Source organism: Drosophila albomicans, chromosome 3 (genome assembly GCF_009650485.2).
Source record: "Drosophila albomicans strain 15112-1751.03 chromosome 3, ASM965048v2, whole genome shotgun sequence".
NCBI lineage: Eukaryota > Metazoa > Arthropoda > Insecta > Diptera > Drosophilidae > Drosophila > Drosophila albomicans.
The window spans coordinates 32,525,898-32,550,486 of record NC_047629.2 but is presented as its reverse complement, the minus strand read 5'-3'; the positions used below and the strand labels follow the sequence as shown (position 1 = coordinate 32,550,486).

Below are 24,589 nucleotides of genomic sequence, written 5' to 3'. Positions count from 1 at the left end.
ATTTTCCAATTGATTTTCCTGCCACAGCTGGTATATAATGAGAGAGAGATAGAGAATGCACTGATGGAGAGAATTTCCCCTCATTTCCGCTGTACATTCTGTTTTTTCTTTTTTTTTTGGCAAAGATATCGCTTTAAAGACGAAAAACCCGCTCTGTAAAATGCTCTTCGTATTTCAATTTCCGGTCCGCACTAACACACACACACACAAGCGATTTGAAACTTGCAAGCAGCTGTCCAGCTATGTAGTTGTCCCGCTTCCACCTTCTCCCCTCAAACTCCAACTGTTCCTCTCATTCATTCGTTCGCTCATTTTGTGTGGCGCTTAAAAGTGATTGATGCTGCCGGAAGTTGCTTGGTTTTGCTTTGCTGCTCTTGCTCTTGCCCCCGGGACATGTCATTTAGATTTGCTTTTCGATTTATGATTTCACTTGGCTTTTTGCATGCTTTCTATGCTCCCAAAAATTACAAACACAAACACATACACACAAGCACACACACTTAAATCGAAAATATGATTCGTTTTGCATAATTCATGCTGCTTACAATAACCATCGAACAACAACAACAACAACTACAACAACAAAAATGGCAATGAATTGCTTTACTAAATTGACTCGCAACATCAATCAAATCAACAATAACAACAACAACAAATATCAATTGCAATTACAACAACAACAACAACGTGCGCTGCTGAAATGTATTTTGGAAAAATCCGTTTGCTTCTCCACACAATTCCTGTTTGCATTCACAATTCCCGCTACTATTCGACTCACTTCACTCCACCCACGAGCAGAATGTCAATGTTCTTCTTTCGCTTGCATAATCTCCAGCGCGCCGAGGAGAACAAGCGCAAGAAGCGCGTGGAGCAACAGCGTCAACAGCAGCGCCAGCGTCGAGGCGCCAAGGTCTTCAAATGTGTCAGCGACTCAACTGGCCACCTGACGCTGGCGCCATCTCGACTCTTCGAGCGCACGCCAATGAGTCCATCCGACAGCCTGGACGAGATTGCGCTCCAAATACCAAGGTGAGTTTGTGTTCTCCGAGTGTTCCCCCTAAAGGCAACATGTGAGTGTGTGTGTGTGTGTTACGATTACTTTGTTGAACAACAGAACGAGAGAAGAGAGAAAGAAAAGTCACAACCTCTCGCCATTGAACAACTTTTGCCAGTACCAACACGAATTGTTTTTCTTTACCTGAGCTGAACTCCTGGGGGCAGCTAAAGCTACAGCCAACATTCTACAACGACGACGCGAGTACAAATAACCAAAAAGTCAGTTTAGAAATGCAACCTCTTCACATTCACATTTGTGGGATATGGAATAATGCTTTCTCTTTTTGCTTTCTTCGTACCCCTTGCTTATGTAACACACACACACACACATCGTATAACTTTGCCATTATTCTTTTGTGTATTATTATACGAGTACGCAGCAAGCTTCCAACTTATAATGTACAATCTCAACTTGATTTGTTACACAACAAGCATGAAAAGCCAAACAACTGCTAAACGAAACTTTAATACACTTTATCGCAGAGTTTTGCCCAGAGAATCTATTGTATAAGTTAGCTTTAAGTGTGGATTTTTTAAGTACAAGCTTACATTTTGGTGTTTCAAATACAAAAATTCGTCACTAACTATTTATGAATTAAGTAAAACTAATATTGTAATAATAAGATTGTAATAAAGCTATCATCTTATTTGATGATTTTATTTGCTACTAAACTTCTAGTGGAGCACACAGCTCTATTTTATTTTTAAATAAAGTTGTGTTTACGCTAGGTTTACCTTGACATAAACCTATCTTTGCGATTTAATAAAAGAGTATAGGGATGTTATACTCTCTTAATATATTTTAAACTTCTATTATTTTTGAAAAAATTTTAAGTGAGAGAGTTATTTATTAATGTATTATGTATTAACTCTTTCCATTTTTATAATCAACATATAATATTTTGTAAATGAAGGTTTAAGCAAAGATTGCTTGCTTATTACTTACAAAAATTTAAGAAACTGGAAATCCGTTTCTTGCAACTCTTTTCTGGCTAAAAAGTTTCTTTCTTATTGAAAGTCTCCTCATCACTTTCTTCTTACCTACACAACCTATACAACTCCTATGTTGTTAGTGTATTAGCAGTTGCGTCTTTACGCATAAATATTTAATTTCGGTTTAATTTTTTTTGCTCTGGCAAATGTGCTTTGTGTGTGGCACGTATGCGACTTCAGTCGCCGACTCGTGAATTGTGCCTCGTGAATCGCGACTTGTGACATTTTGACGTGCCACAATTGTCAAATGAAATTATAATGCTGTTGCTCTCCCAAAAAAACGTGGCTGATGGCAGCAGCTTGATATCATTTCAAGTACTCGTGCTCATACTCTCACTCGATGAGCCGACAGATTTTAGGTTGAAGTACCAAGTTTTATGGGTCGATTCGTTGTTGTACTCGACATCAATTTGCCTGCCACTCAGCCTAAAGCGTTAGGGGCTTTAGTTGTTAATGAGATTGCCACCAAAAATTATGAAATGAATACGCTGCAATGGGATTAAAGTTCATCGCAGTAGGCTGTTGATTTTCGGTTTGGTTTTGAGATTGGTTTCATCAAATAATTTAGTTTACCTTTTTGGCCCTTTCAGATAACGTTCGAAAAAATAAACATAAAGTACACAAAAATATATTCAGGCATTTCCCCAAAGCGAAACCGCACAGTTTACATATTATTTTAGGTTTTGGTAAGGTCAAAAAGGTTCCCTCTCCAAGATGTTTATGTGGTGTGAGCGCATTTCGGCGACCTTTGCTGGTGTCATCGTGGGGCTTTGGTATGCAAAGACATTCCCCGCCGAAGATGGCAAGGGCAGCAAGGACAACAAAGGCAAGGACAATAAAAAGAAGTAGTAGGACCCCGTAGAGATGCCTTCCATCCATTTAAGGTATGCATTTCGATAATTAATCGAATCATTCTCAATTCGCTAGATTCGTTTACTTATTCGGAATTGAGGGCGCGCTATGAATTAATCTTCTTAGGACTTAGGTAGTCTGCCAGATATTGATTTAACTTTTTCATTTTCATCACATAAGCTCCGCAAGAAATGTCAAGATAATGGAGTGACATTTCAAAAAAGTCAAGCGACGAGAAATTCAGTTGCTTTAATAATAACCCTGGATAACAACGTTCTCGGCGCGCGAGAAATTGAGAAAAAAACTAAATCATCGATATGCGAAGATCGTGCAGACCACGTCCATCGATCCTATCGCGACTCAATTGCGGGCAATGCAATCGTGTTCTGTTCTTCTCGATCGGCGTGGGACTTGGCGTACTCATAGTGCGTCAGAAGGATCGGATCAAAGAGGAACTACAGAATGCCAGCAGTGATAAGAAATCAAAGCCCAAGGACTAAGTTGAGAATATCGATGGGGGAGTCTGGATTGCAATGTGCGGATCTTACTACTGGAATTGAATGACGAGCTAATTCAACCGGAAGATGACAACATATGATTTGATATGTGTCAGCCTCCGGCTTTATAGAACGGCCTTCAATGCGTGTAACACCCGAACACCTCTGGACAGTCAAAACCACTCTTTTGAATCTTTCTCGCTAATCTGTAAATTTAAAATTTTAGTATTGCAACATTAAAGATTAAATCGAAATAATAATTGTAAAAATTGGAAATTGTTGGTATAATATTTTGTAATTGTTTTATAACGCTTTAAACATTTTTATACATTTTGTAAATTTTGCATTTGATAATCGATGGCTTCATTTTCGCACATTATGGAAAATTTTCACTTCTTCGCTGCCTTTTCCTCCTTTTCTTTCTTCTCCTTCTCCTTTTGCTCCTTCGCCTTACGCTCCTTGTCCTTCTTCTCCTGCTCCTTACGCTCTTTCTCTTTTCTATCTTTCTCTGCCTTCTCCTGCTTTTCTTTCTCCTTGCGCTCCTTCTCTTTCTGCTTGGGGTCTTTGTTCGCCTCCTCTTCGGCCTTACGTGCTGCTTCCTTCAGTTTGTCATAGTAAATCGCGACTCCTGCACCGACAATGAAGAAGAATAAGCGATTGCAGGCAGTACAGTTGAGCCTCGAGAAGAGCGTCGGTGGTGGGCGACAAGTTGGTCGCTGTGTTTGCGGCGGCCTGCATGAGGGATTGGGGCAACCGCATGATCCAGAGCCTTCTTTCGACATCAGAGAGCCGGCCTGCGACTAACAAGAATTTCGATAAACAAGAATAAATCAACAAAAAAGAAAAAAATTAAGATTTCAAATTTTAAATTGCCGAAAAATAAAAATCTGTAGCAGACCGAAAAAGTTTTCAGCGTGTCTGAACTAACGAAAATGTGAAAGTCTAATGAGCCTGACGTATTTTCCCAGCAAGCTGAAATATTTAAATCCCCATATCACAGTTGGCTAGAAATTATGCTTCATAAAAGTGTGATATAGTTTCTCGCATGGCATTTATAGTGAAGAGAGCCAAATGCATTGTTTACCAACAGCTTTGTTTGCGTTGAATATAAAAAGTTTATTTTAACGAATGAAATGCATTAAGCTATGGAAAAGGATGCTTTCATGTTTGAGCTACTGAAACCACCATCTCTGTCACCACTTTATCATTATAAAATTTAAAATTATTTCAATATTCAAACTACAGTCTTAAATCTTCACCACTCAGCGAATCTTCTATCCTACATACTTTTCACAACATAGCAAGCACTTGAAATCTTTTGAATTCATTCTTAAACATATTTCGAGCAAAATTTTAAATTTCATTTAGGTAATCTAAATTATATTCTGCAGGTTTTTAATCATGGCGTGGCTGTGCACATTTATTTTAGGCTGCATTCTTGGCTATTATGCCGGTCACAACTCATTCAACAGCATTTGAGGCAAGGAATCACTTATAATGAAGATTGACTGCACAGTAATTTCAGCGATTCTAACAAAAAGATTTGATATCGCAAAATATTATGGAGCAATTTTTCGACAAAAATTTTCAATTAAACAAATTAAAAAGTAAGTATACGTAGTATACCTACAGCTGCGTAAACGTAGGCGTATTTCTGAATCATATAAAGGTACAACCATGTTGCTTGTTTTTCTCCAATCTATGTCAATCTCAAACCCAATATGTTATCAAAATTCTTCAAAAGTCCATTATTTTGCATCGTTGTATTTCTAATGGGACAAATGCATTTATTTTTATTAATGATTTAATTGGTACTTATGTTACTTACTAAGGGTCTTAGTTGCATTGGAAAGTGCTTCGTACTCTAAAGTATATTTTGAATGTGGTACTATATCAATATGCGAAATATAACCGTTGGTATATTTTGCACTTCACAGCATATTTTGAGTATAGTACTATATCAATATACCAAATATAGCCATTGGTATATTTTTAAAATTTTTTGGCTATATTAATTTGGCATATTTAAAATCTGTTTTTTTTTTATGTCAGTCGAGCTCTAATGTCACTTTTCATATCGTAGTATGCCACTGAATTATGATTACTTCATTTTTACTTCAACATCAAAAACCCCTTTTCTCACACTTCAAATTTTAGTTACCAATATTTTAAGAATTTCCGCAGTGTTTATTACTTATCATGGACTTGGACTGGCTGTGCACATTTGTTTTGGGCTGTATTCTTGGCTATTTGGTTGGCTACAACTCATAGGTCAATATTGATGGCAAATAGGTGCGATTAATGAAGATTGACTACAAGGTAAAGAGAGAGCACAACAAGTCACATAGACTTTGCCTTCATCGAATAAAAGCAATTTATTCGATCAAAATTTAGTCTATTTTGTAGACAAGCTCTACAATTGTGCAATAAATTTACCTGTAACTTGAGTAAGTCTCTAAAGGTTAATCACCTCGTTTATAATCGTTATCTTAATGTATTTATCTATATCAAGCAAAAGGCTAATCATACGAGTATATCCAATACAACCATGAGTCACGTTATATCTTATGCACTTGGCTTGATTACGGGCTTGTTGTTGTGCAAACGGCGTTGCTGACCATGGTAATCACAAAATGGACTTAAATTCAAGATTTGGTATAAGACAAGAAAAGCCTTTCAGATAAAATTGTAAACAATAAATATTGGAAAAACAATGAAATATTTTTTATATATTTTCTATTCTAAACCGTGGGTGTTAAAATTCAAAGGTTTCTTAAATATCTAGTTTACTGTGTCCTTAAAATGTACGTTTTTAAAAATAAACAAAAAAATTATTTTTAACCGAATTTATTGTAAGATTATATAAGTTTATGAGAAAATGGAAACATTCATTACCTTTTTTTTATCTAGTTCGCCTAGTTTTCTTTGTCAAGTCGCATACTTTTTGGAATAATTCTCATTTCAAATTTTAATCAAGAAACCTAAACATTTCTTCTATTTGTTTTAAAAATGCATGGAGTGTTCATATTTATTATTGGCGGTATTGTTGGTTTTCTAATTGCTAAAAATATCGATGTAAGTCGAAAATAAATCTAATTCGCAAAGCTTTTTTTTAAGATATTTCCGCAGCGTCTAATTGAAATAGATTGGAGTTGTTGAAATTGAAGTACCAGAAGAAATGTCTCATCTCATTACTTTTACTCTTGGCATTGTAGTTGGTATGATGGTCTCGAGAAGCTGCAATCCATAATCGAAATGAACAAAATATATTGTAATCATGTAAATGAAAGTTTACTAACTTTGCCGCAGAGCTAATTCAATGATTTCTTTAAATACATGTTTACCACATTTTTAAAATCAAGTCACGCACTTAAAATAAAACAAGAATGAATTAAAAGCAAAATTATCTAAATCTATGAGAAATTGAAAATATTCCTTTTTTTTTAATCTAGCTCGCCTCGTTTTCTTCATCATACTATTTTTGAATAATTCTCATTAAAAATTGTAAACAAGAAATCTAAACATATCTCGGAATAACTGTTTAAAAAAATGCATGGAGTTCTAATATTTATTATCGGTGGTGTTGTTGGTTTTCTAATTGCTAAAAACATTGATGTAAGTCGAAAGTAAATATAATTCGCAAAGCTATTTTTTGAGGTATTTCCGCAGCAAATAGATTGGAGAAGTTGGAGTTGAAATATCAGAAGATATGACGCATCTCATAAGTTTTGTTCTCGGAATTGTAGTTGGCATGATGGTCTCAAAAAAATGCAATCCATAAAAGAAATAAACAAAATTTGATCATGATGTAAGATGCTTGAACGAAAATGGACAATTATTAACTTTGCCACAAAGTTAATTTAAGTCTCTAAATTGTGGCTGTTAAAATTCAACGGTTTCTTACAATACAAGCTTATATTATTTTTAAAATAAAGTTATGTACTTAAAAAAAAAAATCAGATGAATAAATTTAAAGTACAATTATCTAAATATATGAGAAAACGAAAATATCCCTTGCCTTTTTTAATCTAGTTTCCCTCGTCTTTTTTGTTAGGTCGCATACTTGTTTTGAATAATTCTCATTTAAAATTTTTAACACGAAGCCTTAACATTTCTCGGAATAATTGTTTTAAAAAATGCATGGAGTTATAATATTTATTATCGGCGGTATTGTTGGTTTTCTGATTGCTAAAAACATTGATGTAAGTAGAAAGTAAACATAATTTGCAAGCTATTTCTTAAGGTATTTCCGCAGCGTCTGCAGATAAATTTGAGAAGTTGAAGTTGAAATACCAGAAAAAATGACGCATCTTATATCCTTTGCCCTAGGCGTTGTAGTTGGCATGATGGCCTCGAGAAGGTGCAATCCATAATCGAAATAAACAAAATTTAATAATGTTGTAAGATGCTTGAATGAAAATAGACAACTACTAACTTTGTCACAAAGCTAATTCCAGTCTCTTAATTCATTAAAATTGAGCATAAAGTTGATGCTGTGTATCGATGGCTTTAATGCATTTGGAATTGGCATTCTCCACATACTCCATTTATATCCCCCATAGACCGACTGTTGCTAACCCTTATCAACAAGTTTTTAGCTGTTGTTGCCAAATGCGAATCGATCTCAGAGAACAGGCCAATAAAATATGTACCAGAGGTGGCTGCAACAAAAAAAAAAAGCAAATGAAAAACTTTTGCAAGTTGATTTCCCTAAGATGCTGCCAAAAACTCTTGGCCAAAACTTTCATTTATGGCCGCTGCCACAAGAATAACTTGAAAGATATATGGCAAACATTTTTGAGTTGGGGAGGAGTAAACTTTAAGGTGCCGTGCGACTAATGACCAAGTCAATTAGCCTTGGCTTAATTATATATGCATATAAAGCCAACTCTTGGTACGTGCGTTAATTAGTTGCGTTAGTTTTGTTTGCCATAAAATTTGTGTAAAATAATAGAGCAGAAATTTGAGCACAAACACACACTCGGTCGGGTCTCCACCTTTTACGCGTATGATTGATTATCGATGCTATGGAAAGTGATATGATAACCCGCCCACGCATCGTTTAACAAATGAGCAGAGCGAGAGAGGTGAGGGAGAAGACTTGTCCGCCATCAAATAGAAATACAAATGAGGTAGTTTCAGTTGTTGTTGTTGGGCTGTCGGCACTGCCGCATTTTAATCAGTTGGTTTTAGGCTTATTCTCACACATCCGCATAAATATTTCATGATTTCGCCCTGGAGATGCTCGAATGCGTTTCTGAATAACTTGCGATGGGTTTTTATCAGCAAACAAACAAAGGCGAACTCAACTCAACTCAACTCGAACTGAACCCAGAGTCCAATCCAATCCAAAAGTCTGCCACTGCTGCTGCTGGTCGGGTAATTGAATGAGTTGGTAGTTTGTGGGCTTAAGGCCTTTCGGCTTGTGGTACCAGGTTAAAGGATAAGCGACGCTTCGTGAGATTGCCTACAAAATGAAATGATGTCTGACGCTGCTGAGGCCAAAATGATTGATGGCATTGTCAAGCCGTGGCAAAGGTTAAATTGTTTGCCCATGCTTGAAGTCAGGTATGCGTAATATACACACATTTATAAAGCCCCCGACAACAGGTACAGCTAACCCAGCTTGGGTGGCCATCCTCTTTGTGCTGTCAGCTGCTAGTTCCTGCCAAACCGCAAATTGAAACCATATTGATTAGCGTCCAACCTTTTGTTTCTCCAAGGGATTAATTTGTAACAATTTTGAAAGCATACTCGTAAGATTTATGAAGCAACTTTTCTTCAACAATTTACTTGGCAAAGCTTAAAGTTCTCTAATAAACCTCACTGCGTATACTTAATTTTTCAAATTCTATTGCCGTTGCCATTGCATTTAAGCCAGCACTCGTGCATTTCGTTTTACAGTCGCTTAATTGTCGGCCAAATGAGAAGCTTTCGCCTAACAGCACCCTCGCTCTTAAGCTGTTAACCTTCGCTCTTAGCTGATGAGCTTTCGCTCTAACTTTGCTTCGCTCTCTTTCACTCTCTCGCACAATTTCTCTTCAGTTTGACCAAACGTAAACATCTACCTTTGCCGGCTTTTGGCGCCAATCAAGCAGTCAGCTGTTATTATCCTACCACACTGAGGCCTGTGGTGAATTTTCTTTGGTCGACATCGGGGCCAAGTCAGTGGGCCAAGTTCGTGTTCGCCTCAGTCGTTATTCCTGTGCCGACGCGTACGAAAGCAATTCAACAAAAAAATACCCAGACCTCGTCCTCGTCTTGAACACTTGATCAAATCTCTCGAAGCGGGTCCTCATTAAGCTACATCCTTTTTGGCTGTGTGTGTGTAGATGTGTGTGAGTGTGTGTGTAACGGTTGTGAAAGGTATTCGAAAAGTGTTAATTATTGTGATTAAAATAATAATCACATTTTTGTTTAAGTGAAATATAAAGCATATAAAGCATAATAAATCACACATCCAAAATTATTAAAAAAAAAATAACAATTAAAATAATAAAATTATATTGATAATAAGCGGAAACAGTAAAAAGTGGAAAATAAGTAATTAAAAGTAAATCTTAAAAATCGAAAAGAAACAAGCCAATTAATATAAAAATAATTAATAAAATATAAATGATTCTTATCTGCGACTAAAAACAAACAAATTGAATAATATAAAAATAATTCATAAATTGGAAAATAAGTAATAGAAAGCTAATCATAAAAAGCAATACATTGAATTAAAGCAATAAATACAAAAATATTAAATTGATATATAAAAAAAATTAATAGCAACAATAAATATTTAAATTACTATCTCGATTTAAACATTTGTATTTTACTTAATAATCAATATGAAATTTTAAATTTAAAAGTGTTTAAAAGCGATTTCCTGGCAAAAGTTTCCCAGGCTAAGTTGATTTAAATTGTCAACTGGCAAAACTACAGCCAAGTAAACGTTGTGAAAATGTCGGGTAAAAACAAAGTTTTTGAGTTGAGATACGAATCACCTTAACGCTTTATTAGCCAGTCAACTAGTCAGTTGGTTTGGTTGTTGGTTGTTTGTTGGTTGCTTGTTTCAGTTACAGTTTAAGCCAATTCTTATCTTGCTGCCATTTCGAGTTATGTGTCTCACTGACTAAATTCACTTAGCGTTGAATTAAAAGTTGTGAAAACTTGTCTCAACTTTTGACTAAAGTAGAGCTTGAACAATTGCCACGTGCCATATGCGACACAGATACTTAGAGCTCTAGAAGTTATATAAGTGTGGTAAGCACACTCGCCACATATTCACACATAATTGGATGGCATATTAATAAGTAAAAATGCTACCAAAAAGTAATTTTGGTCTCTTTGCTCGTTTTAAGGGCAAATCAACAATGATTAAACGCAGAGAAAAATGTAGGATAATTGAATTCTGTTGAAGTCACAAATTAGCTAAGGGTGAAAAAGAACAGACCACATCAGAGTCAGACCCGGAGCCAAAGTCAGAGCGAGAGCCAAAGCCAGACTGTTGACAGACCAAAAACGCGGTCCACGTCTGACGTCGATGTCGATGTCGAGGCCATGTAATTGAGTTATTTTACTTGGATTCAGTCATTTTATTATTATTAAATGGCTGCGTTGTGACAACAGAGCTCAAGCTGTTAATGGCGTCCCATAAAAATGACGCTTGTCACATCAATATCAACTCGCGTATGTGAGTGTGTGTGTGGGTGTAAGACATGTGTGTGTATGTATGTGTGTGTGCCTAAGCGCCGCAATGATTGTTTTAATGGCTACTTGAACGGAAATTAACTGACAAGCGCAGATAAATAAATGCGAGTGCGGCAAAAAGGGAGTGCTTAAAGAGCCATTTTTGTTTTTGCTTTGACAGCTCGCCATTTCTGGCACTCAAGGACACGCACTCACACACATACATACACACATGCACACTTTTTTTCTCCCACTCGCTCTTGCGTTTAGCTTTAAGCGCGTAACACACTTTACACGTCTTCATATTTGTGCAAATATTTGCTCATTGAAATGTCAAATAAGCTAATTTGGCACATAATTCTCCGCCTCCTTTAACGCCTCTTTCCTCCCCACCACGAATTTCATATGTAGATAAACACAACAACAATAAAACAACAACAATGACAATGAACTTTGGCCAAATTTTGCACATGCAAATTGCAAATTGCTTTTTCGCCTGTGAACCACAAAAAAAAAAATGAGGAGCAAAAAAAAAAAACAACAAATTCTCAAAATGTGCGCATTTATATTAACATATATTTTGGTCGAGCGAACCACACTTGACACACGTTTGTCACAGTTCGCTGCCAATCGAACCACACTCAATTCAAATCACTTTTAATTGCCTTAAAGCAAAGTTTACTAAAGCTGAACATTGGTTGTTTTACTCAATTTTATTTGAAAATAAATTGTTTAGTTAATAGTGAAATTATTTTTGGCAGAGTATTCAAAAAAGCAAATCATTAGAAAGAATTTATATTTTCTAACTTTACTGCAAATTTGTTTAAAGTTGCTAAAGCTACATTTTATTTCTTGTCAATACTATTATTAAAAAAAAAATAAATTATCAGTTGGGAATAATCAAATATGTATATGGCTAAACTGGCACTATTCTACCTAAAAATAAACAGAGAAATTCGATTTTTCACTCAACATCTAACTTTTTTAAAATTATTTTCAAAAGACGAGTAATTAAGGTACATTACATTACTGAAATATTATTTAAAGCTCAACTTGCTTTCGCTCAAGTTTTATTTAAAATTATCTTTCAATATACTAGAACTAATTAATGTTGGATCATTTTCAAAGTCAATCAATTATTTAGTAATACAAAGGAATCACTTTAATCTGTGCGTAACTACCACAATTGTTTAATCAAATATTTGTGCAGTGATTCAGATACGACTACTGCCACTTGCAGCCTCTTGAAAGGTCGTTTATGGAACTACATAATTTGTAACTAATATGCAAATTGCAATTAATTCACAATTTATGCAAATGGCAAGATAAATTTTGTTGCTCATCAAAGAGCTTTGGCTAACTATCAAACGCATTTGCTCGGAAATTATTTGGATGCCCTCAAGCTGAGTTCATGATTTAAGGAGAGAACATCACTAAAATGCGTAGAACTTAATGCTCATAAATAACTAAATGAAACTCAAGATGAAGCTGTGTGTTGCATGTTGGCCAATTCATTGCGTTGCGTGTAATGTCTAAATGGGTTCAGTGCTCCTTCACTTATGACTTCATTTGGCCAAGCACATAAACAATCACTTATGGCCCACAGGTTGCTTGAGTAGCTCTCTCGCTCTCGGTCTCTGTCTCTATTTGGCTAGCAAAGCTGTTGTCCATTTTATTTTAACATACATTCAGATGCACGCACAGCGGCAATAAACTGAAAGCGAAACAAAAGAGATGCCAACAGGCAACACGAGAGGCGAGAGGCAAGAAAAAGCCTGCTAAACGCTTTGTAATGCGCTTTTGTATGTTCGCCCCTTTTGTTGTTGTTTTTATTGTTGTTTGCCAAGTGCCATTAAGCTGCTCAAGTGATAAATTCGCTGCTTACTTCAGTTTTGCGACTACTCGAGTTTACACATACTTTTCTCTTGTTTCTCTTTTTATTCCTGGTACCTCAAGGGTAGAAGGGTATTCTAGCTTTATGCGTGCAGGAAATGTGTGTAACAGGTAGAAGGAGACATTCTTGATCAACGTCAACCAAAGAGAAGATGTCTGTCTCTCTGTCCGTCCATATGAACACCTAGATATCAGAGATTATTAGAGATAGAGTTATTCTTTTTCGATAGCACTTTTGATGTTTTGAATCTAGTATTTCAATGTTATAACAAATATAGCCTTCGGTATAGTTTTTAGTATCTTTGCGAAATATTATTCGGTATATTTTAAATATACTACCACACTATTATACTATCATTCGGGGTATCTCACAGTCGAGCAGACTCGACTGTTGCTTTCTCACTTATTTTTTCTGTTGTTGGCCTCATCATTTTTGTTGCGCTCCTTTTGTGAAAGGTCGCGTGCGGTTTCGGCCAAGTTTACAGCATTGATTTATGTGTGTGGGACTTAAGGGTCTGTTGCTCCTTGTGGCCCGACGGGGTCGTGGTCGTGCTCGTGGTCGTGGTCCTCGTTTCGCTTTAAACAGTTTTGTCGTTTCACATAATGACGTCATTTGTACAAATTGCCCATTTGACGGGCATCGATTGCTTCCGCACGATTAAATACGACGACTCGCAAGTATATGCTAAGCAGCAACAGTTGACTGTGGGTTGAGGGCGCAACTTTTTCTGTTTGTTATTTTCTGCTGTTCTTTTTGCTTTTTTTTTGTTGAGGGTATTTCCTCCCACTTTAAACTGTTGCGCCTGGGCGTGCCGCCAGTCGTCTGTCTACCTTCATTCTCTCTCACTTTTTATTGGCCGCCTGCCAAGTGTTTTTCACTTTGACACTGGCAACACGCAACTTTGGCCAACTTGGTCATATTGTTGGCTAACTGCGCGTGGGAAATGCCAACGTGTGTCTGTTGCTCTTTCTAGCCTTCGCATTTCCAGCTAACTATTAGTAATGCTAATTTGGACATTTGGAAATTCACTGGCAAAATGCAGCTGCGCAGTTCAATGAGCAATCCACATCAAAGGCAAAGGCAAAGGAAAGGAGAAATGTGCAGCAGCATGTAGGCAAAAACGGAAGCAAATGTAAACCCATTAAGTTGAATATGAATTTAGAGTGAGACGGAGAAATTTATAAGCATATTAAATGAAGAAATTTATGTGCTGCACATAAAACAAAGTCAACTCATAAAAGCTGCACAAATCATAAAACATTAAGCACAAAAACAGAAGAAAAATAAATTCCCAAAAGCGACTGTCAAATACTCTTGAAGATAACTTTATCAGCTTTATGTGTATCGCTTACTTGGATACATTTATGCATAGATAAAAAGGCAAAAGCAAAACGAAATGCGGGTCTACGAACTGTGACGTCTTTTGTGCACTTCCGTGCGCTTTCTCTTCGCTTCTCTTCAGTCCGAGACAAATGGCAAATGGCAACTTGCAACCAAAGGTCAGCGGCTTAGACCGTACAGCAGAATTAAGACATTTTGTGTTGCCCTCTCTCTCTCTCTCGCTCTGGATGTATGCAAATGGCAGGCGAAACAAAGGCCCTCAGTGTCTGGACACAATGAAAAGCGTAACAAGCTCTCGCATACATATGCATACATTTAAATTTTATGCGTAGCAATCAAAAGCTAGCCAGCAAATTGATTTGTTTGCTTTGTAGTTTTCTGCTCCCTTTTGTGGCAGATAATCTAGGGACTTTTCTGTATCAGTTCAATGCTCCGCTCTTCACAAAAGCATTTTCTACAGCAATTTAAAATGTTTGCATACATTTACTACAACACCTGTCTGTTTGTCTGTCTGCCAATCGATATGCCTAATGAGCTGTGCATAGAGTTCCACAGCGCACAGACCAATGTTTGTTCTAAAATTAACTGTCAACCCAGAGCTGGTTCACAAATAGCTCATACGCCATGTGGGTCAAACTCAACTACAAAACAATTTACAACTTTTTTCATTTAAGTTATCATTTTCGACTACTCGCAATGGGGCTGCAATTTTGTAGAGTGCAAGTTGCGCTATGATTGAAAAGATCTCTCGGAATTTTCATGCTACTTTTTCAGGGTCATACAAGTATATAGAGAGTATTGTATAAAATGCTGAATAATTGACACACTGTTTGTGTTGCGGAAGTATAACAATAAAAATATGTGCAAAAAAACACAAACAACTTTTTAACATCAATATAAAACATAAGCACACGCTGCGTATACGTGATATTCATGCGTGGAAGTGTGACAAGCACGTGTATGGGTGAGTGTGAGTGTGAGTGTGTGTGTGTGTTGAGTGTGGTGTATGTTTCTGTGGCTGCGTCGGCTTGTGTCATGCCTGAGTTATCAAAACCAAAAAAGCACTTCAATTAATCACAGGAAATTCATCAATTATTCAGTCATTGACAATGACAAAGAAATATGTACGCTGCCATGTCGCAAAGTGTACACAGTATGCAAATTGCAATTCAGTTTGCTTTGGTTGGGTTTGGTTTGTCGGTTTGTCGGTTTCGCTTTTTGCTTTAAATATGCATGAGTCCATTGGCCATTGCATATCGACCTTGCAGCTCCCATTCCTTTCCCAAAAAAAAGTCTTAAGACGCAGTGATTAGAATTTTTTAATTGAAAAACCAACTCAAGTCTTGGTCGTAAACTGCAGCTGCTTGAGACAGCAAATGTAAATTGGAAATACCGACGACATTAAAGCTCCCTGCTGTTGCTTTGCTGTTTGCTGCTTGATGCTTCTTAAACAGTCAACTCGAAAAAACCATTATGGAAGCGACCACAAAACATGGTTTCAGCTCAGCGCAAAATGTCCTTAATATACTTCTCGTCATCTGCTTCGGTCCGTGTCCGGGGTTTATGGACAAATTGAAAGCCGTCTGTTGCGTTGTTTGGCTCAGCATTTGCGTTTTGATTTGCGTTGACTTTGACAGTGCTTTAGTCATTTGTCAATATGTCACTTAGTCGCCTATTGTTTCACAGCAGCTCTAAGTGGCCGTGGATCACGTCTGATGACTTCCACTTTGACACCAAATTCGCTTTGTGGTTGTGCTGCTGAGTGTCACGAATCAAGAGAAATCATAAAATTTGCATTGTCATCTCAACAACAAATTTGTCGTCTGCAAATACATTTGCCAAGGCAAATCATGAGTCTTTTGCTGCCGTCAATTTATTAAATGTCACACTCGAAAAGTATGCTACATAAATTGTGAATTTATCTCTTTTATAGTTGTCTGTTAAATGACTTTATAAAAGCCAAACAATTAAATTGCAATTAAAACAAAATTAAATATAAATGTGACACATTGATTTATGAAACCGAAAAAAAGTGTTTATTGAAAACTGTTTTAACAAGTAATTAAAAACATGTGTTAATGCCATTAATTTAACAAATTAAGCACGTACGTGACCGAAACACGAGCAATTAACAAGTGCGATAATATAAAGTGAACAAAAAAAAATTGATTATTATAAATGGCAAAATATTATCAGAAATGTCAAGGACAGTAAAATGGCAATAAAAAGGATTTTCATTAACATTTTAAAGAAGAGAATCTTGCTAAGCTTAAGCTCGAGTTTAACATTCAGCAAATGTCATTGAAGTGGAGTGTTCCCCATTTGCTTCCATTTCGTTTCAAGGCTGTGACGCCAATAAATTTATTAAATGGCCAAAGCACAAACAAGTGTTGGTAAACACGCACACACACACATAAAATCTGTGTGCGTGTGTGTGTGTTTTGGGTGAAGGCGTCACACTGCGTTCTGAATTGCGTGCTCAAACAAGAAATTAATTGCAGGCAAGCAATCAATTTTGATTAAACTTGAAGCATCTGAAGTAACAGACAGCCAACATAGCTTGCCTTAAAGACCCAATCGATGTATTGTGTGTAGTTATTGCAACTTAAGGCTTAAACGCGCGCCGACTGATCAATTATTTAAGAATTGGCTAAAACAACAGAGAAACAACTGAAACAACAACCCACTGAGTTAAGTGGTAGTTGAGCTAAGGGAGTCATTAGACTCGAATCAACTCAACTCGGCGCGCTTTCATGCGCGCTACACATGCATAACAAATGTGCACAAATACATCAAGTCACATCAATCAAATATCGCTAACAGCGAACTGCACTTAAAATATATATTCCCTCACCTCTCCACCCCCGGCCCTTTCAAATGGCAATTAAACTAAAAGCTCCATTTGCCACATGCAAAAATTGATAACTAAACAAAAAAAAAAAAACAAAACCAGCGCGAAAAAGTTATAAACTTAAAATATTGAATTAATATCACGCATACGACTGGGTGAATGTGATAGTCCATATGTGTGTGAGTGCGAGTTGAGTGCGTGTGATATCTAATTGAAAACGACTGGCCAATGGATCATCTATTATGCAATATGGCCGGCAACAGTCGCAACTCGTCCTACAATTGTCTATCCTCATGGGACTCATACGATCGTATACCCAGGTACGTATATTGCAGAGTGAACAGCAGAGCAGTCTTTTCCTCCCTCGTTGCTGCTGCTGCTACTGTTGCTGTAAATCGAATTACGTATACGCTGCGTTGGAGCTAATTCAATTGGTTGTTCTATTGATTTTAAAGCAGAGCGCGCCGCGTCAACTAAATGTAATAGAAAATAGAAAAGCATTTAAGTAGCAATCATAACTCGATTGCCATTAGCAATCAAATCTAATAAAATGCCAACTAAAAGCGCTCATATCACTCAGAGTGAGCTGAACGTCAATAGTGTGCTAAGTGTCTGACGCCTCGAGAACAAAAGTCTATTTTTAGTTCATCAACAAAAACTAATCACATTTCCCCGTTTCATTTACAAAACATTTTTACAAATTAAATCCAATGCGAATTCAATGTTGCCTGGAAGGTTAATTAAATATCGTTCAGTTTGTTTAAAGCATTTTTGGGGGGGCGGGGAAGCATTTGTTAAGCAGCACATTAAAAATATTTCATTGCTTGACTTTCTTTCTTTCTTCTCTCCCTGTCCATCTTTAGCTGCAGTTTCGACTGCGGTAATTATGTGCTCGCTGAGGCGTCTTTACTATAAGAGAGAGCTCTTAACTTTTTATGGACCACATTCAATGCGAATGTCTTTGGGCAATGGCTGCACGCTGGGCACTTAACGCAAAACCGAAACAGTTCAGTTCAGTTCAGTTCGGTTGAGTTGAGTTTCGTTTCAGGATGTTTTTAAGAGGCACGCGCTTTTTGTTTTATATCCTTGCTGAGCTCATTCGAGCGACTGTTTAATGATCCACACACAAGTCCAACGAGCGTTGCAAGCAAGTCCGTAAGCATATCATATTCAACGAGAGTTGTTGGCGACGTAATAAACCAGCTGAGACCGCCAAACAGGCGGACGCATCTCAATGGGATTTTGACCCATTGAACAAGCAACGAAACAAGCTGCAAAAACTCCTTTTTTTTTGCCTGAGCTCTGCTTGGGCTTTTGTGTTGCGTGGACCTTTTGTGCTGCCTACGAGGTGAACAACACACAAACACACACACACACACAGAAAAACGAAGCCTCTCCTTTGTTATGTCAGGTATTTCATAGAGGAAACGCTTTTGTTATGCTTTGATTTTTCGGTACCCGGGTGCTTTAAAAAAAGAAATTGCGTTTTGAGTGAAATTTAATCAAGTTTTGTAATCAAATCTGTGCGCCCGTAAACATGATGCTGTTGCTAATAGAAATGTGAGCCCAGAGCCTCTCAATCTATCTATCCCTAAATGCCGAAGACGCCAAAAAAGGCGAAAAGTAAATCACATTTAAAAATCAATAAAGGTAAAACAATACAACGAGAGAGAGAGAAAGAGAGTGCGAAGAAAAAAGGACCTCAGGCATCGGAGTTCTCTGGGCAGATTCAGCTTTAAACTCAATATCAACATTAAATTTGGTCGCCATAATCAAATGATGAAACAACAAAAACACATTAGCACGCAATTTGCAGCGCCGCAAGGCAAAACATTACGATAAGTGCTCGAAAATGAGCCTCAACGAAAAAATCGCAGTCAAAAAAGCGCGAGGCAAAAATGTTTTCAGTCGCTAACAAAAAACACTTGATAAGGCAAACAAGTGCAATTATTGCGATGAGTTTCAAATGCTGTGGCCAAACTCACATTACGCATACGCACTGTTGGCAAACATCAAATTTTGCATATATCGTTTGGCCACCAACTTTGGCAGCAAAACTTTATTTTACTCAATTATTTACCAAATAAATATTTCGAGTTGCTGTTATCGATTGAAATACTGAAAACGAAGCGCAAATAAAGCTCTACTTTAAGCTATATTAAATATTTAAATAAATAACTCTTTAAAGCTTTTTCTCATCGGATTGCGAACTTTTGCCAAGTCACTTGGTTTATAAAAAGAAGGCAGCACTAATACTTTATTCTTATTTTTATAAAAGTCACCAAAAGTTAATCAATTAAGCGAGCAACTCTTTGAGTAAAAAAAAACTTTTTTTATATTTTCTTTCCATCTACTTAGGAAATACCCTCAAGACATATCATAATAAAGAGCACTTTTTTTTTTTTAGAAACTAACAAGCTTATGTTTACACTTCTCTGTCAAAATTGTAATCAACCACTTGTGAGCAGAGTCATTGTACTGCGTTGAAAGTTGAAAGGCAACTTAAAGACTTAAGAAGACATCAACTTCTCGAGCTGGCAGCACAATCAACTCTGCGCTTCCTCGGCTGCTTAAAGCCTTTTATGTGCTCTTATGTGCAATCATATTCAAGTGCTTAAGACAAATGTCATTGGACCATTAAATATTATTGTAAGCTTACATATTTTGGTTAGTTGCTGAAATTAAAGCTGCGGGCCACAACAAAGTCTCCGACTTGAGTTCAACTGAATGCTGTGAATGTTGCTGAACTTTGGCATTGTTTGTGGCACCCCCAAAGGGTGGCAGCATCAAATGCTTAAGATGCCATGTTGCATGTTGTGTTGTCAGCTGGGATCAGCTTGTTGCCCTTTGATTGGCATTGCGAGTGTGCTAAGCGTTGCAAACTGAACACAAACCGAAAATTTATAACCAGCTGCAGCGAAATTATTTTGCCGCGTTCAATGGCCAAAGTGGAAGTGGAATGAACCCGCCAAAAGCGTCAGCGAATTTCCGTCGGGCAAGGTCAGAGTTGATTGTATGCAGTGCGGTTTCTCTCTTTCTTCTTAGTGTGGCTGTGTGCCATAACTGATTGGTCACTTGCGAGCGAGCTGTTAATTTTGCCACGCACTGCAGTCATTGCCACTTGCTCTGCTCCCCACGGGTGTCATTTATTCCGGCATACAAAAAGAAGGAGCTGGAGCTGGGAGAAGCTGACCGAACCCACGCTTTATCTGAGCGTGCGTTAACCTTGACATGAATATTCACAGAGTACTTGTTTGTTTGTCTAGTTCTCAGCCTTAATATCTTTGAGTGCTTAAACAGAAACAGAAACAGCAACAGCCATGAAACAATACACACAGAAAGGTGCCAAATTGAATGCTCTTTTGTCTCGAACAAAAACAGGCAAATGCGTCACCTTTAATTACTCGAGTCCTAACTCAACTCGAGGCGAGTCGAGTCCAGTCGAGTCCGACTACTTTCATCTCGAGACACGACAGACAGACAGACGGACAATCAAATCCTGTCACGAGCAGTCAAGTGTTTTCATTTGCAGTCCGCTTAAATGGCTTTTTTGTCTTTACGCAGCACTCGACGCAGCTCGACTCGAGTTATGGCCAAATAAACGAGTGCGTCTCTTGGCTTGAATAAACTTACAAGTATTCTGCGGTCCATATACGAGAGCGTGTTGTACTCAGTGCATTTTAGCCTTCAACTTGTCAGCTGCAGTGCAATTGCTTGAAAAACATTTTTATTTCGTTACCCATACGCCACGTTGCACGCAATGTTTAAATTGCTTTAGCAACAGCTGCGTCAATAAATAAAGAAACAACTGTGCGGCAACAAGCAGCAAACAAAAAGAGTTTTCAAACAAATTTCGAGTTGCCGTAGAACGTGATGCAGTCCAATTTGTTTACAAATATCATCGGCTTGATCTATGCTTTAAAACCACTCTCGATGTTTGAGCTGCTAAGTTTAAAACACACTTTAAATGCATTTCGTTTAATAATAAGCGCATAATAAACATTTCACCAAAAATAATTTAATTCAGCACAAGCTATTAAATTGTATAATGATTTTTAATTTAAAATAAATGAAAATATTTAGACTAACAAGAATTCCGGGTTCAGTTATTATTAACATATATTCATTTCTTACGAAAAATAACAAATTATAATTTTAATTACATACTCTTTATCTATTAAAGAACACTGAACACTGCTTTCAAATTTAAGATAAAATGAGTTACCTACAAATATAAGCAACAATATATTAAACAGAATCTTCCGAATTCAGTTAGTTATTCCTGAGATGAATTTTATTACGATCGGATAAAAATTGTAGAAGTTATTTAAAAAATACTTCTGCATGGCAAATTATGCCTACTGCAATCGGGAGAAAAAATTAAGAACATCATTTTATACAAGAATTTGTTGTTGAATAATAAACTACATTTTCAAAAACTTTTGAAAGCCAACATATTATATCAAATTTGTATAAAAAGCAATTAAAGTCTCAATTATTGTCTATTTCAGCTATTCTGATTCTTATAATAAAAAGTCGATTAAAGTGAAAAATGTAGAACGTAATTTTGTACAGACAATTTTTATTAAGTAATAAGTTAAATTTTCGAAAAATATTTGAAGACCAACACATCAAACTAAATCTCTTTATAAAGCAATTACGAATTCATTTTTTTGTCATTTTCAACTACTCAGATGCGTAATATAAGCCAAGACATATGTGTTGATATTATATTCTACTCTTTCATGCGCTCAGCAAAACTAAATTCCTTTCTTGTGAGTTTTATGTATCATTTTTATGCTAGTATCATATTTGATTTTCCTGCTGCATGCCACATCAGCCAGCTGCCACGTGCTGCAACAGACACATGCTCGAGTGTGGGTGTGTGTGGGTGTGTGCATTCTCATCTGAACTGACATTTTAATATGTACTTGGCTGATGCTCGTTGCACGCACCTTCTAAGAGGCATACCTCAGTGTTGTAGCTGTTGCTGCTGCTTCCATTGGCAACCTGGTTTTATGCTCCATATAATGTGATAAGTAAGCGCATCAATTGTCGAGTGCAGAAGATGCGTCAATTCAATTGCCATTTTATCGCTGTTCAATCAATGGAAAAGCATTTTTACAATGCATCAATTTATTTTTTTTTTTTTTTTTGTGTTACACAAAGCACCAAGCCAATGTACATTGTGTAAGCGGCTTTTCGATTGAATTACATTTATAGCACACTCTAATATGATTCGCTTTTGTCTTTTATCATTTTCAGAGTGCGTGTGGAGTACTATGTGAATGAAAACACATTCAAAGAAAGACTGCAACTCTATTTCATTAAGAATCAGCGTTCAAGTAAGTATTTCTATTCTAATGTTAGCTTAATTATATGCAATTATTTTAAGCATTTGTTTATGTTTAATTGACTTGTCTAGACAATGTTTCATTAAGTAACTTATTATTAAACTCATTAGCAAAGTGCAAGTTGCTGTAATTTAATGGTGAAAATACAAAAAGAAACTTCTCGGAATTTATTTTAAGGGGTAACTTCTTGGGAATCTGCTTCAAGTGCTAGAACATCTATTGAAAACTTCTTTCATCTAATAGAAATAATATTTTTTGTGCTTTACCTTTAACATCCGAAACAGTTCTTATTGCTTGTCTATTGGAAACTTCTCCCATCCAATAAGATAATATTATTTGTCATATATTTATAAATAAGAACTTCCCTTGTTGCTTGACTATTCCGAACTTTTTCCATCCGATATCAATAATATTATTTGTAATTTCTTCATCAACTGCATTAATAGTTCATGTCAGCTAGAATAGCTTTATAATGGAGTATAGATAGTTTTAGCTTAGATAAGCTTGACTGTACAATTATTTAACTTAATTACAAGCAGTTAATTGAATTGCCCTCAAGTTGAACAAAAGCAGAGAGAGAAAAAGAACTTCATGCTGGTCGCAGTTGTCTCTGCAGTATATAAACCTATGTCAAACCGATTAAAGTTTTTGTTTGGCTGCCCACAACAGCAACAGCAACAAGAACAAGAACAACAAATGAATCAATTGGAATAACAGGTGTAAGAAGAAGGCCAGAAAGAAAGCGAATGACATTACAAAGCAGACGCAATATAGTTGAGTAAATATTGATTCGAGCACAGGAAATAATTGTAGGAGTAAACAGTGAGACAGAGACGTAGGGTAGATATGGGTTGATATAAGCATAAACTTGGATAAAGGTGGACAGGTAAATATATGTAATTCCTATGTATGTGTGTGCGTAGGTAAATACAACATTGAGTTTTGGGGTTAGTTAGCAAGAACCTTGAGGAAAAGAAATTGGGGAAAATGGAAGTGGAAATAGAAATGGAGGCAACCTTGCAACATACTCGTAATTTAGTCATTTGACCCAAATATCATTCTATGTGCCACTTTTTTTCTCTCTCTCTCTCTCTTTCAAGGCTTACGCATACGAATTGCCGATTTATTCCTTAAGTTACTGTCGTGTGTTCTCTACATAATACGTGTGATATTGGATAAAAATCCAACATTTATAACATGGTAAGCTAAAATGGGAAAAACATTATGAATTATGCTTGATTTTCAATGCACTTTCAGCTATGGCTGCGAAGTGGCCAATAAGACAGAGTTTATCATCTCTGCCAAGCTGACGGAGGAGGAGTTCCAAGAAAATCCAATTATCAACTGGGATGCAATACTCTGGGTGAATCGACCCACGGTGCTCTGGGTGCTACAATTACTGCTGGCCATGGTGTCATTAACTCAATCTTTGGTTCTAACATATCTAGGTTATAAGGTAATTCAAGTTATGAACATATCATATTTAAATAAATGACTCTAATGACTTCTTTAGGGCAACATATGGCAGCAAATACTCTCATTTCACTTTATACTAGAATTAGTAACGACAATACCCTTTGCACTAACGGTAAGTGAGCTGCTAATTACAATTTTATATTCGTAAATTAATGACTAATTATTATGCAGATTGTGCATCCGCCGCTGCGCAATCTTTTCATACCTATTTTCCTGAACTGTTGGCTGGCCAAACGTTCGCTGGAGAACATGTTTGTAAGTTTTGCTCTATCTTTATACCCGCTACCCATAGAGTAGAAGGGTATCATAAGTTTGTGCCTGCAGGAAATGTATGTCAGCAGTCAGTAGGAGGCATCTCTAACCTAATAAACTATATGTGAATTTATAATCAGCATCAACAACCAAGACGATATGGCTATATCGTGCGTCTGTCCGGCTGTCTGTATGTCCGTCCATATAAATACCTAGATCTCAGAGACTATAAGAGATAGAGATATAATTTTATTTGAAAGTACTCGTTATGTTTGCTCGCAGATCAAGTGTGTTTCAAATTTTTGCCACACCCCCGTCCACCCCCACACATCAACTAAAGTCGAAT

At 36.7% G+C, this 24,589-nt stretch overlaps 4 protein-coding genes and 2 long non-coding RNA genes across 28 annotated transcripts in view; 5 read left to right on the top strand and 1 right to left on the bottom strand.

Moving 5' to 3' along the window:
- The window catches only part of LOC117568731 (potassium channel subfamily T member 2), a 161,739-nt gene that overhangs the window by 108,739 nt on the left and 28,411 nt on the right, over positions 1–24,589 (top strand). For 11 of the 19 annotated variants that reach the window (XM_052004965.1, XM_052004973.1, XM_052004967.1 and 8 more), the window contains exons 2-7: positions 836–1,029; positions 22,427–22,506; positions 23,616–23,715; positions 23,773–23,971; positions 24,029–24,103; positions 24,163–24,246. In XM_052004965.1, coding sequence (XP_051860925.1) covers positions 836–1,029; positions 22,427–22,506; positions 23,616–23,715; positions 23,773–23,971; positions 24,029–24,103; positions 24,163–24,246 — 732 coding nt within the window. Of the gene's footprint in view, positions 1–784; positions 1,030–17,333; positions 17,482–22,426; positions 22,507–23,615; positions 23,716–23,772; positions 23,972–24,028; positions 24,104–24,162; positions 24,247–24,589 lie in introns of those variants that run through there. The other 8 variants (XM_052004975.1, XM_034249555.2, XM_052004968.1 and 5 more) reach the window with 5 other exon arrangements.
- Positions 2,618–3,194, top strand: LOC117568736 (uncharacterized). The gene is made up of 2 exons (XM_034249562.2): positions 2,618–2,933; positions 3,082–3,194. The coding sequence occupies exon 1, from the start codon at positions 2,764–2,766 to the stop codon at positions 2,896–2,898; it is 135 nt and encodes a 44-aa protein (XP_034105453.1). The 5' UTR covers positions 2,618–2,763; the 3' UTR covers positions 2,899–2,933; positions 3,082–3,194.
- On the top strand, positions 3,219–3,674 carry LOC117568735 (uncharacterized). The gene has a single exon (XM_034249561.2). It carries the CDS (start codon positions 3,219–3,221, stop codon positions 3,399–3,401), a length of 183 nt encoding a protein of 60 aa, XP_034105452.1. The 3' UTR covers positions 3,402–3,674.
- Positions 3,659–4,348, bottom strand: LOC117571143 (merozoite surface protein 9). The gene has a single exon (XM_034253145.2). It carries the CDS (start codon positions 4,178–4,180, stop codon positions 3,788–3,790), a length of 393 nt encoding a protein of 130 aa, XP_034109036.1. The 5' UTR covers positions 4,181–4,348; the 3' UTR covers positions 3,659–3,787.
- LOC117568737 (uncharacterized) lies at positions 4,694–6,119 on the top strand. Of its 4 annotated transcripts, none has more exons than XR_007954947.1 (3): positions 4,694–5,005; positions 5,556–5,845; positions 5,911–6,119. It is a non-coding gene; the product is annotated as an uncharacterized LOC117568737 (long non-coding RNA). The 4 variants fall into 4 exon arrangements; XR_004572168.2 differs by having other exon boundaries at positions 4,696–5,005; positions 5,583–5,845; XR_004572167.2 differs by having other exon boundaries at positions 4,696–5,005; positions 5,572–5,845.
- On the top strand, positions 6,327–7,849 carry LOC117568738 (uncharacterized). 2 transcript variants are annotated; one of them, XR_007954945.1, is made up of 4 exons: positions 6,327–6,473; positions 6,544–7,013; positions 7,068–7,600; positions 7,654–7,849. It is a non-coding gene; the product is annotated as an uncharacterized LOC117568738 (long non-coding RNA). The 2 variants fall into 2 exon arrangements; XR_004572169.2 differs by having other exon boundaries at positions 6,330–6,473; positions 6,528–7,013.